Here is an 18784-nt window from a genome sequence, read left to right as displayed (position 1 = left end):
ACAGAACACTTGTGTAACTATACGCCGGTTAGTTACAGGTTGCTTGATCAGGAAAATTGCTAAAATAATTCAATTTTCCTCCAGTGGAAACCATGACGTGTTTCATAGAGCCCTCGGTTCCATATGACGCAGGCAGAGTTGGATTGGAGAAGGGGGCCTCACATGAACCTTGCTCTGTCTACATGTAATCCAGCTTGTTGGGTCTTACCTTATCTCCTGGGTGTGGTCGCATCACAGACACACGGTCATAGCCTTTCCTCACCAAAACCCACAGAGCATCCAGCTTGCCCTGCAATCACAAAGCAGTACACAATACCAATAAGATGTGTTTTGTGCATGGTTTTGTGTTGGTGTGACTATAAGTTGCTATGCGACATACACACTATACTAATACTTCACATGAATTTCCAGGGATTATCTTTGAACTCAACCCATAACTTCATCATTTTCTCAATGCATGTCTATCTGTTACCAATTAGTGTGTTCACTTTGTAGATTGAAATTCAATTTAATTATAAAACAGCTGACCCAAATTATTATCAAAGCCAGAACCTGAACAAATGATATTTGCTCATTGTGAATTCTGCATAGACCCAGCCATTGCTAAGAGGTTGGGGAAGGGGGCAGAACAAAAATAATCAGTTTTTCTACACAAAACTACTGGTTCTGCAGCCCTTGTCCCCTCGAGGTTAGTCCAGTGTGTATCTGGTTTCAATTAGCCATCCCCTGCTGACTGTCAGGACATATAGAACCATGCCTTTAACTCGTGCCTGGCCCTGTGTGTAGAGGCTCCATACCAGTGGTCACGTAAGGACTGGGACCCCAACACTAAAATATGAAATGCCTACATAATAAACTCCAGCTTCAACCCATCCTATCAGTCAAATACATGGCCATATATAAAGGAACCTGTGTTGAGTATGTGATTGAACTTGACAACTGTGTGTGCAATGTATTGTCCAGGTCAATACCTTAATTGGTGAGTACCACTTATGAGGGCCAGGAGGCTTGCGCGTGCCATTGTTGAGGATGCGAGTCGGGGTCTGTATAAACTCCTGCTCGGGCATCTTCACCCTGGCGTTCTTGGCCTTCTCCAGCTTGGCTCCCTCCTCAGTAGAGCCTTTCTCACCCCAACGCACCTGACAAATAACAAGAGGTTTTCAGACCGGTCTAGCTTCATTTCAACCACATTCAAGCAGTCGGATCAACCACTTAGTGTGTGCTTGGTTGTTTGCCATTGCTGTTCTTTCAAACAGAGTCTTCCTATGTCAAATAGCATGGAGAGGACAGCTGTAGATTGTGAGGGAGGGCAGGTACATTACAGTAGTATGAAGTACAGCAGTGGGAATGAAAGCTGGTTGTCAGAACTTAAACACAGCAGGGCTCCAGGGAAGCTCACCTCCATCCTTTTGATTCCACCCACACCTCTGCCCCCATAGTAGGAAGCATCAACCGTGGGCCACTTCTTCTTGGGCATCCCATCTTCTTCCTCATCCTGAAGTGGGGGGAAATAGAGAGAGTGTTAAAGACAGGTGTTAATATCTCACATTTGGTTCACAGTATCTAAGACAGGGTTAATAAAAATGTAGGTCTGAGATGATTGATAATTTCACACACACTGTTGGTTCTGAGATACAGTTTAAACACCAAGCCCCCTGTTTCTCCATCTTTCATATACACTGCTCTGTCTAATATTTCAGGTCCTGGGTATGATTTCCTTTATTTTCTAAGTCAGTCTCCATCTACTCACTCTCCCCCTCGCCACATTACCTCCAGTCCCGTCAGTGGCGTGCGTCAGATCAGAGGAAATGACAGAGTCCACAGCCCACCTCTTCATGTTTCAGCTCTTTCACAGGCCCAGATTCAGACTAATTGAATCCATCAGGACTATGATCAGGGCCGGCCAGGGAGGAGGTGGCAATAACAATAGGCTGACGCCATCACCCTCACTGACCCTCAGAGAGACACAGACAATGGGCAAAGAGCTTCACAGAGGATAGATACCTCCTATATGATCTAATTGAATTGGAGTAGGGGAGATGCTAACTTCACCAATTTTGTGTGGACATTCCATGGGCCGGGTTAATGAGGTGATTTTACGACAATTGATATCTTACAAAATCAACATCTAATCATAATGATATCAGTTGAGAAAACAAGTACTTGGATTGTGTCACTACGGTATACACCTGCCTCTCTATTCTTTCCTGATGACAACCATAGACACGTACCCCCCCCCCCCCCCCACACACACACACACACACACACAAAATGGGTCTATAATAAAAATGAATTAATTGCAACATTTATGAAAAGATGTGTGCTGTAAAAAAGCTTTATGACGTTTAACTGAGTCACATTTAATAGAATTCTGTTGACAGTTGAAAACGTTTGTAAGTAGAGTCATTTGCGGTGCTGTTTGTTGTTCACTGTGAAAGTATTTATTGTTGTGAAGTATTGATAGTTTCATCTGATTAGTCAGTGAATTTCCAGAGGTCTGGAGGGATTTCAAGGAAAGGATTCCAAACAGATGGCTCTTAAATAAGGCCTTAGTTGAAACCTTAAACTTGAAGAAAATCCCATACAGTGAAGTAAAGGGATAATTATTCTCAACTTTCTTTTTTATCATACTGTACATGGGGGGTATAGAAATTGATTATCAATTTGTACAGTGACCAGAGAAAGGGGCTGTTCAAAGAAGATCTTCTGCCTTTTTTATCAGAATGTATTTGCTGGGAGTAACGGGTGGTTCAGGACTACATGAGGTGTGGAAAAAGACAGGTCTTCATAGTGGGAGGGTGTTGTCCTGACCATGCTCTGGTTGATGGATACAGTACTACATATCTATCATGACACTACTTCAAAGACAAAACCACAGCAATTGGGCGGGATAAATATCTTGGTCATATGTCAGTCGATAAAATCATAGGGGAATATTCCAAATGGTCAGTGAGGTTTGTGATAATTGAAGAAAATGGACCAAAAGCAATGGTTTCCAACACCTATTAACATTCTAAATGGTTTTGCTACATGTCAGTCAGTCAACTATAACCTGGTAGCCTACAGTAGTGTATCTCTCTATTTCACTAAAACTATCCACCAAAAGTATTATTACTTTACCTATAAAACAAATGGCTGAAAGTGTATTTCTCTTCTGCTTAATGACCATTACATTTAGAGCCATATCATTGTGCTACGGTGAGTGAACAGAGACTTCTCTACCCTCCCAGAGACAAACCCTAACTATAACGTCAGACATACTGTGGAAAATCTAACCCACACTCCAACAGTAATTAAGTAAAGGGTTTCTTTTTTTCATGTGTTTTTTCTTACCGAACTGTCTTCCAGTACTGGTGGTGGCTCATGGATCATCTGTTGTTGGGGGGGGGGGGGGGGGGGGGGGGGGGGGTGAAGAGACAGAGTTTACATGAGCATGAAAGAAAACAAACATGTACTTCAAAATACACATTTAAAAACAGGGTTACATGAAATCACATGGCTCAGGAATCGTTTTTTTTCTCTCCCTTGTTCAACTATTTACAAGCGACTGACCTAGAAATCTGCCATCCAGATTCCTAAACGTGGGATGTTGGTTGGGTGGGGAGCGGAAGAGGGGTGGGGGAGAGTAAAGGGCATGCGAGTGTATGCTCCATGCGCACTTGTTTTTCTGATTTCAACTGTGGTGAAATTCAAGGAAACCTGTGTAAAGCGTATTGCAGGAAAAGGACATCTTAAAACATTTTACAGACAGCTTTTGACTATCAGCTCCTCCTGTTGGATTTAGGCAGAGCCCTGTGATGATGTAGTAGAATATTAGAATCATTTCAATGTTTAGTAAATATAGATAAAACTGTATTTTCCTCAGATTCTCTTCTCAATCTATAGCAAGATACATGTTTGTGGTGTGTCTATGGCCAACAAAATGTTGAGCAACTATAACTGTAAGCACTTAGAAAATAACCTGGCCAAGACAATTAATATACATGACTTGAAATGATACTTATTTTCCTCTGTGCTTCCCAAAGCCTGGAATACTAGCTGATTTCCCATGGTAACCTAGCATCACTTTCCCAAACAGTGCTGGGCAAGGATTTCCACCGAAAATAACTGACAAGAACTATAAAGGTAAGGAGAGAGAGAGTAACATAGTAAAAACTGGCATATTTTTCTGTGTCTTTCCAACTTTTCTGTTTCCAGGCTGGTAAAACAGATATTGAAAGGGCAATACACACCATAGACCAGTGTTGCATTTTGTTAGACATGGTTGGGAGGGAGAGGCAGTAGATTGGAGTTGGCATGGAGTTATTCTGAGAATGACTAACCTATGTATTCTGGGAAAAAGATGTGACCTCATGGAATTTGTTTTAGGAGCTTTGGCAAACATGAACACTGTGTGATTGTGTAACCTACTTCCCATATCTTGATGATGGCGTAAGTTTCCTCTCTCCTCTCAATGTTTTTGTCTAAATACTAGAACAATACTGAGAAGCTACATTGCCCTTGACCTCCATGAGCTGAGGGGGCAGCGGTTCTGTGACCTCCAGTTGAACAAATGACTTCAGAGGGACTAATTACTTCAGCACACATTTACCACTGGGCTTTGACCTCTGGTGACCTCTGGGCATAATGGACTAACAAAATAAATTGGAGGCCAAAAAGGCCAAGGAGTCTCATCCTTCACTAACTCATAACCATCTCACCATGGGAATGTTGTTCAGGTATGTAAGGTGCTCGGAGTGTGCCAAGGTCATACAAAATAACTCTGGAAAATAAATCCATGATCACAGTGTATAAACAGTATAAAAAGTTGTCTCAGAAAATACTTAGTGGAAATCTTGTAAGCTACACATAAGTTTACCTACCGTATAGGGCAATTTGTGTTTAATTTAAAAAGGTTACAGCTTGTAAGACACTGTCCATGAGTGTGAATGTGACAGATAGTGTATGTGACTCACCACAGTGCAGCAGAGAGGCCAGAACCACCAGAGCAGCATGAAGACTAAGAGCATCATGAGGATGAGCAGGGCGATGGCCAGGATGGTTCCATCAGACTGGGACAGACAGAGAGTGAGGGACACCGGTCAAACTCAGTCTCTACTGAGCTGCACAACAGTGCAAAGGCTGAGAACCATCAGAAAGTTCAAGTGCCTGTTATTGTGTAACTACAGGGGAATAACATAATAAGGCATAGTTTGAGACAGTTATTGGTTCCCGTGAATCTTTGATGGGGTACTGCATAGCACATAGTTGTGTTGCACAGTGGTGTGGTGCATTTTGTTCTTACACAGCTCACAGTTGTAATGGTGACTGAACTGGAGATGAAACTAAGACCTTCATTCATGCTGACATAGAGGTTTGCTACCCTGGAACACAGATGGAGTGTAAAGAGATAGAGTGTGGTGAGGATGGGTGACAGAAATATCGGCAGATAAAGATAGAACCTGATATTCATTCAGTTATGGTAGTACTTACATTCCCTCTTCCTGTAGAATAGGGGCAGGACAGAGGAGATATGTATCTTCCACTATTAATGGCTTCACACCTAGAGGAGTAGAGGAGAACGAAGGGTCACCCATACACAAACCATAATGGTTCTGCTGTAGTCAGAGTGTAATTCAGACTGCACAGATCAAACTTCCATCTCAATCATCCGAATCCATTGATCTTTCGTGAAGTGGCGCAGATGCAGACATGTATCAGGAGCTTAGATGTACAGTGGCTTCAAAAAGTATTTACATCTATTTACTTTTTCAAAAACAAATTGTGTTACAGGCCGAATTTAAAATGGATTCAATTGAGATTTTGTGTCACTGATCTACACAAAATATCAAATATTGTCAAAGTGGAATTTTGTTTGTAGGGAATTTTAGAAATGAATGCAAAATGTAACGGTGAAATGTCTTGGGTCAATAAGCATTCAACCCCTTTGTTATGGCAAGCCTAAATACATTCTGGAGTAAAAATGTGCTTAACAAATCGCATAATAAATTGCATGGACTCATTCCGTGTTCAACAATAGTGGTTAACATGATTTATGAATGACTACCCCATCTCTGTACCGTACACATACAAATATCCATAGTCCCTCAATCGAGTAGGGAATTTCAAACACAGATTAAACCCCAAAGACAATGGAGTTTTTTTACTGACTCGCACAAAAGAGCACCGATTGGTATATGTGTAAAAAGAGATAAAGGCAGACGCTGAATATCCCTTTGGTGATTTATTAACTAGGCTTTGGGTGGTGTATCAATACACCCAGTCACTATAAAGATACAGGCGTCCTTCCTAACTCAGTTGTCGGAGAGGAAGGACAATGCTCAGGGATTTCACCAAGAGGCCATGGTGGGAAACAAATTCACCTTTCAGCAGGACAATAACCTAAAACACAAGGCTAAATCTACACTGGAGTTGCTTACCAAGACGACATTGAATGATTCAGTTTTAGCAAAATGGCTGTCTAGCAATGATCAACAATCAACTTGACAGAGCTTGAAGAATTTTAATAGAATAACGGGCAAATATTGTACAATCCAGGTGTGCAAAGCTCTTAGAGACTTACCTAAAAAGACTCACAGCTATAATCACCGGCGCCAAAGGTGCTTCTACAAACTATTGACTCAGGGGTGTGAATACTTATGTAAATTATATATTTCTGTATTTTATTTTCAATAAATTAGCCAATTAAAAAAACATGTTTTCACTTAGTCGTATGTGGTATTGTGTGTAGATGGGTAAGGAAAAAATATAGTTAACCAATTTTGAATTCAGGCAGTAAATGTGGATTTCAAGGCTGTGGGTAACTGGTGAAAGGAGTCAGGCGCAGGAGAGCTGAGATGCATGGACAAGGTATTTAATACAAGAAAACACCAGTACAAAACAACAAAACCCGGCAACAATAATAACAGCCGTAAGATACAGCCTAACAATAAAACAAACACGCACACAAACATGGGGGAAACCAGAGGGTTAAATAATGAACATGTAATGAGGGGAATTGAGGGGAATTGAAACCAGGAGTGTAGAAAACAAAGACAAAACAAATGGAAAATGAAAAGTGGATCGTGATGGCTAGAAGGCCGGTGACGTCGACCGCCGAACGCCGCCCGAACAAGGAGAGGGACCGACTTTGGCGTGATAGTGATAGTAAGTCGTGATAGTACCCCCCCTTGACGTGCGGCTCCAGCAGCGTGCCGAACCCGGCCTCTGGGTTGCCCCGGAGAACGAGGCGCAGGGCGATCCAGATGGAGACGGTGGAAATCCTGCAGCATCGAAGGGTCCAATATGTCCTCCACCGGCACCCAGCATCTCTCCTGCAGACCGTAGCCCTCCCACTCCATGAGGTGCTGAAGGCCCCTCGCCCGACGCTTCAAGTCCAGTATGGATCGGACTGCATACGCCGGGGCCACCTCGAAATCCAGAGGGGGCGGAGGAACCTCCTGCACCTCAGACTCCTGGAGTGGACCAGCTACCACCGGCATGAGGAGAGGCACATCGAACGAGGAGTTAATACGGTAATCTGGGGGAAGCTGTAAACTGTAACAAACCTCATTCACTCTCCTCAGGACTTTGAATGGCCCCACAAACTGCGGACCCAGCTTCCGGCAGGGCAGGCGGAGGGGCAGGTTTCGGGTTGAGAGCCAGACCTCACTGCGGTGACGGTCTGTTCTGGTTTTCTGACACCTCACTGCCCACTGAAGGTGCACATGAGTGGCGTCCCAGGTCTCCTCAGCGTGCCTAAACCAGTCATCCATCGCAGGAGCCTCGATCTGGCTCTGATGCCACGACGCCAAAACCGGCTGGGTCCCCAGTACTCACTGGAAAGGGGAAAGGTTGGTAAAGGAGTGGCGGAGCGAGTTCTGGGCCATCTCTGCCCAGGGTATGAACCCCGCCCACTCCCCCAGACGGTCCTGGCAATAAGACCGCAGAAACAAACCGACATCCTGGTTTACTCTCTCCACCTGCCCGTTACTCTCGGGGTGAAAACCTGAGGAAAGGCTGACCGAGACCCCCAGACATTCCATGAACGCCCTCCAGACCCTTGACATGAACTGGGGACCTCGATCAGATACAATGTCCTCAGGCACCCCGTAGTGCCGGAAGACGTGTGTGAACAGGGCCTCCGCAGTCTGTAGGGCCGTAGGGAGACCGGGCAAAGGGAGGAGAAGGCAGGACTTAGAAAACTGATCCACAATGACCAGGATTGTGGTGTTACCCTGTGAGGGAGGCAGATCCGTCAGGAAATCCACAAACAGGTGCGACCACGGCTGTTGTGGAATGGGCAAGGGTTGTAACTTCCCTCTGGGCAGGTGCCTAGGGGCCTTGCACTGGGCGCACACCGAGCAGGAGGAAACATAAACCCTCATGTCCTTAGCCAAGGTGGTCCACCAGTACTTCCCACTAAGACAGCGCACTGTCCGACCGATGCCCGAATGACCAGAGGAGGGTGACGTGTGGACCAGGTCGCTAACAGCAAATGGAACGCTCCCACACCACCGGTGCCACCAGACAAGAGGCCGGAAGTATGGGAGTGGGATCCATGGGCCGCTCCACTGTGTAAAACAGCCGGGACAGTGCGTCTGCCTTAGTGGTCTGGGAACCTGGTCTGTAGGACAGGGTGAAGACAAAACGGGTAAAGAACAGGGCCCACCTTGCCTGGCGAGGGTTCAGTCTCCTCGCAGCCCGGATGTACTCCAGATTGCGGTGGTCAGTCCAGATGAGAATAGGGTGTTTAGCCCCCTCAAGCTAATGTCTCCATGCCTTCAAGGCCTTGACAACAGCCAACAGCTCCCGGTCCCCCACGTCATAGTTTCTTTCTGCCGGGCTGAGCTTCTTCGAAAAGAAGGCACAGGGGTGGAGCTTTGGTGGCGTACCCGAGCGCTGAGAGAGCACGGCTCCTATCCCAGCCTCGGACGCATCCACCTCCACTATGAATGCCAAAGAAGGATCCGGATGAGCCAGCACCGGAGCCGAGGTAAACAGAGCCTTCAGGCGACCTAAAGCCCTATCCGCCTCAGCCGACCACTGCAAACGCACCGGTCCCCCCTTCAGCAGTGAGATGATGGGAGCCGCTACCTGACCAAAACCCCTGATAAACCTCCGGCAGTAGTTGTCAAACCCTAAAAACCACTGCACTTCCATAACCACGGTGGGAGTCGGCCAATTACGCACCGCTGAAATGCGGTCACTCTCCATCTCCACCCCTGAAGTGGAAATGCGGTACCCTAGGAAGGAGACAGACTGTTGGAAAACAGGCATTTCTCAGCCTTGACGTACAGGTCATGCTCCAACAGTCGACCAAGCACCTTGTGCACCAGGTACACATGCTCGGCGCGTGTAGCGGAGTATATCAGAATGTCGTCGATATACACCACTACACCCTGCCCGTGCAGGCCCAGGAAAATCTTGTCTACAAAGGCCTGGAAGACTGATGGAGCATTCATCAACCCGTACGGTATGACGAGGTACTCATAGTACCCTGAGGTCGTACGAAATGCCATCTTCCACTCGTCCCCCTCCCGGATACGCACCCGGTTGTAATTGCTCCTGAGATCCAATTTTGTGTAGAAGCGTGACCAGTGCATTGACTCGATCGCAATGGCGATGAGAGGCAGCGGGTAATTGTACCTCACAGACATTTGGTTGATGCCTCCATAGTCAATACATGTGCACAGACCTCCATCCCTTTTCTTCACAAAAAATAAACTCGAGGAGGCAGGTGAAGTGGAGGGGCCGAATGTACCCCTACCCCAGAGATTCGGAGACATTTGTTTCCATAGCCTCTGTCGTCTCTTGCGACAGGGGATACACGTGACTCCTGGGAAGTGCTGTGTCTACCAGGAGATCTATCGCACAATCCCCCCGTCGATGGGGTGGTAATTGAGTCGCCTTTTTTTTACAGAAGATGAGAGCCAAATCGGCATATTCAGAGGGGATGCGCATGGTGGAGACCTGATCTGGACTTTCCACAGTAATAGCACCGACGGAAACCCATAAACATCTCCCCGAGCACTCTCCTGACCACCCTGTGAGAGCCCTCCGTTGCCATGAAATAGTGAGGTTATGACATACCAACCAGGGTAGGCCCAGCACCACGGAAAACGCAGGAGAATCAATAAGAAAGAAACTTTCTCTCTTTGTGACCCTCCTGCGTAACCATGCCCAGTGGAGTGGAGGCCTCTCTAATTAGCCCCGACCCTAATGGTTGACTATCTAGGACGTGCACAGTGAAAGGCATATCCACAGAAACAATGGGGATCCCTAAAATATGGGCAAATGATCAGTCAATACAATTCCCAGCTGCACCTGAATCTACGAGTGCCTTTTGCAGGGAATGCAGGGAAAACTCAGGAAAATGTATAACCAAAAACATGTGAGCAACAGGGGGATCTGGGTGAGCCTGGTGCCGACTCACCTGGGGTGACACGAGAGTGCCCTGCCTGCTGCTTCGACTCCCAGAGGAACCTCTCCAGCACCGACCAGCAGTGTGTCCTCTGCGGCCACAGATGCTGCAGGGAACTGTCCCTCCTCCGGTCGCCCTAGGAGCAGCATGGGCGTCGGAGCGGTGGTGCTGGGGGATGGAACTGACAGGCCCCGATCCCGACATCAGGTTATCCAGCTGATTAAACTTGAGAGTGGTGTCCCTGCTGGCCAACTCCCGATGGACGTCCTTGCGCAGACTGCACCGGTAGTGATCGATCAGGGCCCTGCCGCTCCATCACGCGCTTGCGGCCAGGGTCCGGAAGTCCAAGGCGAACTCCTGTGCGCTCCTCGTCCCCTGCCTCAAGTGGAACAGACTTTCACCCGCTGCTCTACCCTCAGGCGGGTGGTCGAAAACTGCCCGAAAGCGGCTGGTGAGCTCTGCGTAAAGGTCCAACACTGCTTCTCCTTCCCCCCATACGGCGTTGGCCCACTCCAGGGCTTTCCCTGAGAGACCGGAGAGGAGGGCAGACATGCTCTCACGTCCTGAAGGAGCCGGGTGGATGGTCGCCAGGTAGAGTTCCAGCTTGAGTAGGAACCCCTGGCATCCAGCAGCCGTCCCATCATATTCCCTCAGGAGTCGAATCCCACTGGGATCGGGTGAAGGAGGGGTGAACCGTGGTGCCTGTTGTAGTGGTGCTGGTGGAGGCGCTGGAAGTACTTCTCCTCTCTCCCATCGTTCCATCATCTGCAGCACGCAATCCATAGCGGTGCCGAGACGTTGCAACATGGTCGCATGCTGTTGGAAGCGCTCCTCGACCGCCAAAGGGGGGTTGTCTGCTCCTGCTGACTCCATTTATGAGGTGCGTGTTTCTGTCAAGGCTGTGGATCACTGGTGAAAGGAGTCAGGCGCAGGAGAGCCGAGATGCATGGACAAGGTATTTAATACAAGAAAAAAACAGTACAAAACACAATACTATGGTGCAGGAAAAAATACCGGTACCACAAATAAACGGGCGTAACAACATAACCCGGCAACAATAATACCAGCCGTAAGATACAGCCTAACAATAAAACAAACACGCACACAAACATGGGGGAAACCAGAGTGTTAAATAATGAACATGTAACGAGGGGAAATTATACCAGGTGTGTAGTAAACAAAGACAAAACAAATGGAAAATGAAAAGTGGATCGGTGATGGCTAGAAGGCCGGTGACGTCAACCGCCGAACGCCGCCCGAACAAGGAGAGGGTCCGACTTCGGCGGAAGTCATGATAGTGGAGCAAAATGTCGAATAAGTCAAGGGGTATGAATACTTTCTGAAGGCACTGTATATCATCTCTCTTCAACTGATGTCTGGAGTTCATTGACTAATGATCATGAAATGACATCATCTTATTGGATTTTTTGTATTGTACTGTGACATAATTAGTGTTCACAACAGAGAGCAGTTGTAATTTCTCTTGATGGTAACTCATTTAACATACCAATCTAATATAATACAGAGATGCTTAAGGACCATACTTAAATACTCTAGTCCTGACACCAAGAGCAGAGACAAAGACAATGATTAAAAGCATAGCCTTCATTTTTAAAGAGAACCTCTAGTCTTTCTGTGTTCAACTTGTGAAATGTTGGAATCAGATCCAGTGAGCATGGTCATCGCCCAAGACTGCCTGTTTATCCTGGCTCAGGGTCAACATACCCCTGCACTGAGGAAATCAACATGAGCGCTCCACAGCAAACGGATGACCGCTCCTCTCCTCTCCAGTAACACCCTGCAGGACTGAGGGGAGGAATTGGGACCAGGGGCAGATCAATACTGCAGCCTGCCAAGCTGAGCTCAGAGCCAACACAAACTCAGCCAGATATCCCATTCAGAGTTCAACTCAGCGGTCACCCACCTTATACTAAGCTATCAAAGGGGACTGAGAGAGCTGAGGGCCTCTTTGAAGACAGGCAGACTGGTTGACTGGCTGACTATAAAGGGCTCTCTGGTCCCTCTCTCAGGTGAAGGGTTCTACCATTTAATACCATAGGGATCTAGATGCTGCCGCCAACAGCTTTGCTTCATGTCACAACACTTTGTTACACAGTTTACGCTGTGCGCATGATAAAAGGTCATGTAAGGTTTTACTACTGAGTGCAGACATGTGCCCACTGTTAAAGCTTACTCAATAAATCACAGCCAAATGTTATTGGTCACATACACATATTTAGTAGATGTTATTGCAGGTGTAGCAAAAATCTTGTGTTCCTAGCTCCAACAGTGCAGACCAGCCTATTTAACCAATACTGAGACAATTTAACATGACATTGCTTCTGAGAATACAATAACATGGCTGCACTGCTGTCTGTCAAGTAAGATTTGTGGAGAACTATACAATCCCAATAAAATTATGATTACTCCGGTTCCTGGGCATTTCTAAAGAATAAAGTCTTATCACTTCACAAGTGGTGGATTCTCATCTTTAACACAGTTCCTTCGGAAAGTATTCAGGCCCCTTGACTTTTTCCACATTTTGTTATGTTACTGCCTTATTCTAAAATTGATTGAATAAAAACAAATACTCCAATACTATATGGCATAATGACAAAGTGGAAACAGGTTTTTAGAAATGTTTGCATATGTATTAAAAATAAAAACAGAAATACCTTACTTACATAAAGTTGAAGTCGGAAGTTTACATGCACCTTAGCCAAATACATTTAAACTCAGTTTTTCACAAATCCAGACATTTAATCCTAGTAAAACTTCCCTGTTTTAGATCAGTTAGGATCACCACTTTATTTTGTGAAATGTCAGAATAATAGTAGAGAGAATGATTTATTTCAGCTTTTATTTCTTTCATCACATTCCCAGTGGGTCAGAAGTACATATACTCAATTAGTATTAGATAGCATTGCCTTTAAATTGTTTAACTTGGGTCAAACGTGTTGGGTAGCCTTCCACAAGCTTCCCACAATAAGTTGGGTGAATTTTAGCCCATTCCTCCTGACAGAGCTGGTGTAACTGAGTCAGGTGTGTAGGCCTCCTTGCTCGCACACACCTTTTCAGTTCTGCCCACAAATTTTCTATAGGCCACTCAAATACCTTGATTTTGTTGTCCTTAAGCCATTTTGCCACAACTTTGGAAGTATGCTTGGGGTCATTGTCAATTTGGAAGACCCATTTGCGACCAAGCTTTAACTTTCTGACTGATGTCTTGAGATGTTGCATCAATATAGCCACATAATTGTCCATCCTCATCCTCAAGCCATGACATAATTTTCTGTAATTTTCCGTAATTTTCCAAGCTGTTTAAAGGCACAGTCAACTTAGTGTATGTAAACTTCTGACCCACTGGAATTGTGACACAGTGAATTATAAGTGAAATAATCTATCTGTAAACAATTGTTGGTAGATGTCCTAACCGAATTGCCAAAACTATAGTTTGTTAACAAGAAGTTTGTGGAGTGGTTGACAAACGATTTTTAATGACTCCAACCTAAGTGTATGTAAACCTCAGACTTCAACTGTAAGTATTCAGACCCTTCGCTATGAGACTTGAAATTGAGCTCAGGTGCATCCTGTTTCCATTGATCATCCTTGAGATGTTTCTACAACTTGTTTGGAGTCCACCTGTGGTAAATTCAATTGATTGGACATGATTTGGAAAGACACACACCTGTCTATATAAGGTCCCACATTTGACAGTGCATGTCAGAGCAAAAATCAAGCCATGAGATCGAAGGAATTGTCCGTAGAGCTCCGAGACAGGATTGTGTTGAGGCACAGATCTGGGTAAGGGTACCAAAACATTTCTGCAACATTGAAGGCCCCCAAGAACACAGTGGCCTCCATCATTCTTAAATGGAAGATATTTGGAACCACCAAGACGGGGGAGAAGGGCCTTTGTCAGGTAGGTGACCAAGAACCCGATGGTCCTTTACGGTAGAGTGGCCAGACTGAACCCACTCCTCAGTAAAAGGCACATGACAGCCCGCTTGAAGTTTGCCAAAAGGCACTTGAAAACTCTCAGACCATGAGAAACAAGATTCTCTGGTCTGACAAAACCAAGATTAAACTCTTTGGCCTGAATGCCAAGCGTTACGTCTGGAAGAAACCTGGTACCATCCTTACGGTGAAACATGGTGGTGGCAGCATCATGCTGTGGGGATGTTTTTCAGTGGCATGTACTGGGAGACTATCGAGGGAAAGATGAATGGAGCAAAGTACAGAGAGATCCTTGATGAAAACCTGCTCCAGAGCGCTCAGACCTCAGACTGAGGAGATGGTTCACCTTCCTAGAGGACTATGACCCTAACCACACAGCCAAGACAATGCAGGAGTGGCTTCGGGACAAGTCTCTGAATGTCCTTGAGTGGCCCAGCCAGAGCCCGGACTTGAACCCGATCAAACATCTCTGGAGAGACCTGAAAATAGCTGTGAATCTCCCCATCCAACCTGACAGAGCTTGAGAGGATCTGCAGAGAAGAATGCAAGAAACTCCCCAAATATAGGTGTGCCAAGCATGTAGCATCATACCCAAGAAGACTTGATGCTGTAATCGCTGCAAAAGGTGCTTCAACAAAGTACTGAGTAAAGGGTCTGAATACTTATTAGAAATTAGCAACATTTTCTAAAAACCTGTTTTTATTTGTCATTATGGGGTATTGTGTGTAGATTGATAAGGAAAATAAACAATTTCATCAATTTTAGAATAAGGCTCTAACGCAACAAAATGTGGAGGTCAAGGGGTCTGAATACTCTCCGAAGGCACTGTATCTCCATGATGATGCTCACTGGAGCCATCAGGGCAGCATCTGTCACAGGGAGGAAGGAATGCTCCCGGCGTCTCTTCACTGCCAAAGTTCAGAAGGCCTGTATTTGCTGCTACTGCTTTTCCTGGAAACATGGACTCAGACATTCAGTTGCTGAACACATGTAGCTACACATTGCTCCTTTCCTTCGAGGGCTGGAGCCTTTGGAGAATGTGGAGAGGCGGTAGAGGAGTGGTGGTGTCTGTGGTGATGGTCAAGGGGCGCATTGGGAGTTCTGCAGATTACAGAAGAGCGCACTGTAGGACGATTGGAATCAATCATATGAGGCCATTGACACTCAACCACAAGAAACAATGAGCCAACAGTGGCCAATTAGACATGGCGCCTGCTGTTTCTGAAATGACTGAGCTGTTTAGGGGTAAATGTTCCACTGGACAGTTGGTACACATATCCTTGGGTTTACATCTGAAAGAAGGGATGGAGGAGGGAAGTAAACAAAGAGGTGGTGTATCCTTTTTTCCCTAATTTTTTTCCATGTCTTCCGCTTGGGGAGTTCGGATGTTTAATTACATACAAACAATTTACATTCTGGGTCACCGTAAACCGTTCTCTTCAACACTAATTCAGAGTAGAAGACATTTGTTAGCAGTCCTCAGGTCATTCCTGCTAAGTAGCACCATACTGTAAAAGGTATAAAACCGTAATATTGAATGCAGCTGAAGACTGTACTTTGATCTGCTATCAAATTCCATAGATTCAATTCTTCATGACCTAAACATCCCCTCATCCTCTTCCTCTCAGGCCCAGACTATATTTTCTCTTTGTTTGTAATTAGAGCATGCCCTCCCACAGCTATATGTTGGCATGCATCGGAGGGGGCTGGTCTCACACATCCATTAAGCCACTTCAAGACCACAGGGGGAACTTGGATGTGCCCCCAGGGCTTTTCCCCAGACTGCCTTGTGTGTGACACTGTTTCCCTTGATCTTCTAGCTCTGGTGCAGTCCCAGGCCGTTAAAGTACAAATGTACCCTTTAAAATCAAAAACCAGTAATACCAGAAACAAATGGCATAGGCACTTGTTTGGGCATAGAGAACCCCTACTGATCTCCTGAACGTAACTTTTGGGAAGTATTAAGAGACATCAATAAGAAAACATTTACTTTTACTGTGTCTAACTCATAACACCACGTCTGTCATCCATTTCCTGAGCAGTTTTACTCTTACAACTGCAGTAAATACAACTTTGTGTGTCCTATTGCACGATTAGCAAATTCTTTACGCATTATTAACATGTCTTTAAAACAAACAGACTACAGGACCACTGTTTATTCATTTTGAGTTGGTGCTCCACTTACTCTTGGTGAGTGTGTCGTTGATTCGGAAACTGCAAAGGACCTTATGGACATTCCGAGCATGAAGGAAGCCATTTCCTCTCACCACCACCTGGAACGTTTCTAGAGAGGGAATAGAGAAACACAATGACTGAGGAGGCATACAGCCAGTTAGAGTGTAAAACTGAACTGAATTTGTCACACCATGTGTTCAAGCTAACATCTGAGTCTATCATCTCAGCATCTCACACTCTGGTCACATTCAGCCAACAAACTCTAAACCACCATGCCCTGACCATAGTGGTTGTTGAAGATAAAATATTTTTTCTGAATGCCTTAAGAATTTAGATTTTGCTGTCAATGAGACTTCAACTGCAGTTGTCCAGACATTTGGAGATTTAGTGGCTCTCTGGAGCCAATATCACATAACGCAGAAAACCTGAAGCGTAAATACTTATTTTTACAGTGAGGAAAGTGGTGTGTTGTAAAACTGTAGAATGGACAATGACGGCAGCATTGCACATCAGATAAAAGAGAGAAAGCAATTATTTGTGTCCTTAGTACAGTAGTTTTGTTGGGACTAGGTCCAGGTTGAATCCTTCATGACAAAAGAAGTTGCTGCTACTGTGTGTAGGAGATATTTACTGCACACCAGTCTGCTGGCCCTGCCAAGTCTCGTCCTGTTGTGCGCTCCAATATGAGGGGGCCTTTAAATGTATGATTTAATGATCTGAGGCCAGAGAGGATAAATACAGGCCAGAGGTCTGTACACTTACCTCCTGCACAGATACTGGAGGGTTCCACTGCCAGGATCTCAATACAGGACTTCTTTAAGATCTGTGGGAGTAAGAGAGACATGTGGGCTTTGGGCCAAGGTCTGGCTTGTTACAGAGCATTGTGTGTTGCTTTATTGAGGGCATTGGTTTAATAATATAATCCCTATACTCCTTTTACTGGCAATTACAGTATCAGTGTGTACCTGTGCACCTCATTTATAGGGTCTGCTTAATGTCTCCTGTTCTCCTCTCTGTGCTCCTCTCTGTTCTTGTGTTCTGGGTGTACATCTCTCTCTATACCCCCACTGTTCAGAGAAAGTATGTGTTGTAAGCCTGAAGATCAGTTTGATTTACTGCATGCTGTCCTTCTTTATTGAGTCTGAGCCAGCAGCTTTCAGCATGCTGTTAATGGGCTCCAGATGCCAGTCAACTTGTCTGACTGACCTCTAGCTCTGTTAGAGGAACTCAGTGCCCGGGCGACAATGGCCTCTCCACGACTCTCCTTTTCTTTCCTTCCTCCGCTATTGAAATAGTTTGAGCGGATACAAAAATATAAGTCAATACCTTTGAGGTGGAAGCTATAATGAATGAATGCATACACTTTGATCCTGTTTGGGTAGACTCCACTAGCTTGGATCAAAAGCTGGGAGGTCAGAGTCACAGCAGGTTTTCCTGAAATTCTGTTTCTGGTGAGTTTTGATGGATGGAATATTTCTGTTTATTGTTTTCTTTAATCCTATTCTCCCTTGTTTCCTATTTGATTAATGTGTTAATGGATTTAGATATGTACTGCAGTGAGAATTATTGAACACAATCTCTGGATGGATGGTGCAGTGTACCTTAAAGATGCTGTTATTCTAGCCTTCCCACTGGGCACAGACGTCAGTTCAACGTCTATTTTTCGTTAAGTTATCTTCCAAAAATGTCACAATAACATTTGATTTATGTTAAAAGTTGGATGAAAAAAATATGAAATTCCCTTACCTTAATGACTTTTTGCAAATCCAATCAGTTTTTACATTGATTCAACCTTATCACGTATAATTTTTTGTTGTTGAAATGACGTGGAAACAACATTGAGTGTTTGCCCAGTGGGATCCTTGTGTTAGTCGTCAAGTCTGAACCTCTTACCGAATCAATGACCCCCTGCAGTGCTTCAAAGCCATCATTCACTGGGAAGACATGATCCTTGCTATCAGCAATCATTGCCAGCTGAGGAAGAAAAAAAAGTGTCATACAGTTCTACACAGCCACCAGCCTCTTTTCCAAATGACGTTTGGGATACAGTTTGAGACCAAGTCAAATCAGAGCACAATGAAGCAAGATGCGTCAACACACCTGTGTCTCATTGAAGTCCTTCACCCCCACGCAGTATACTGAGGCACCCAGACTCCGCGATCGGTTGGCCTGTCAGGTATTCACAGAGGAGCAAAAACAGGAAAGACTGTCGACACCTGGAATCGCACTACATCAATCAAAACACATACA

At 45.2% G+C, this 18784-nt stretch overlaps 1 protein-coding gene across 1 annotated transcript in view; it reads right to left on the bottom strand.

Moving 5' to 3' along the window:
- The window catches only part of LOC139410898 (anthrax toxin receptor 1-like), a 55491-nt gene that overhangs the window by 9588 nt on the left and 27119 nt on the right, over positions 1-18784 (bottom strand). Inside the window, exons 7-17 of the mRNA XM_071156552.1 lie at positions 18635-18703; positions 18428-18508; positions 17297-17357; positions 16545-16643; positions 5473-5542; positions 5285-5363; positions 4956-5051; positions 3334-3372; positions 1400-1495; positions 972-1139; positions 209-289 (exon numbers count right to left, since the gene is read on the bottom strand). Of these exons, the coding sequence (XP_071012653.1) occupies positions 209-289; positions 972-1139; positions 1400-1495; positions 3334-3372; positions 4956-5051; positions 5285-5363; positions 5473-5542; positions 16545-16643; positions 17297-17357; positions 18428-18508; positions 18635-18703 (939 nt within the window). The remainder of the gene's footprint in view (positions 1-208; positions 290-971; positions 1140-1399; positions 1496-3333; positions 3373-4955; positions 5052-5284; positions 5364-5472; positions 5543-16544; positions 16644-17296; positions 17358-18427; positions 18509-18634; positions 18704-18784) is intronic.

Source organism: Oncorhynchus clarkii, chromosome 6, assembly GCF_045791955.1.
Source record: "Oncorhynchus clarkii lewisi isolate Uvic-CL-2024 chromosome 6, UVic_Ocla_1.0, whole genome shotgun sequence".
Lineage (NCBI taxonomy): Eukaryota > Metazoa > Chordata > Actinopteri > Salmoniformes > Salmonidae > Oncorhynchus > Oncorhynchus clarkii.
This window is presented reverse-complemented; position numbering and strand designations above follow the sequence as displayed.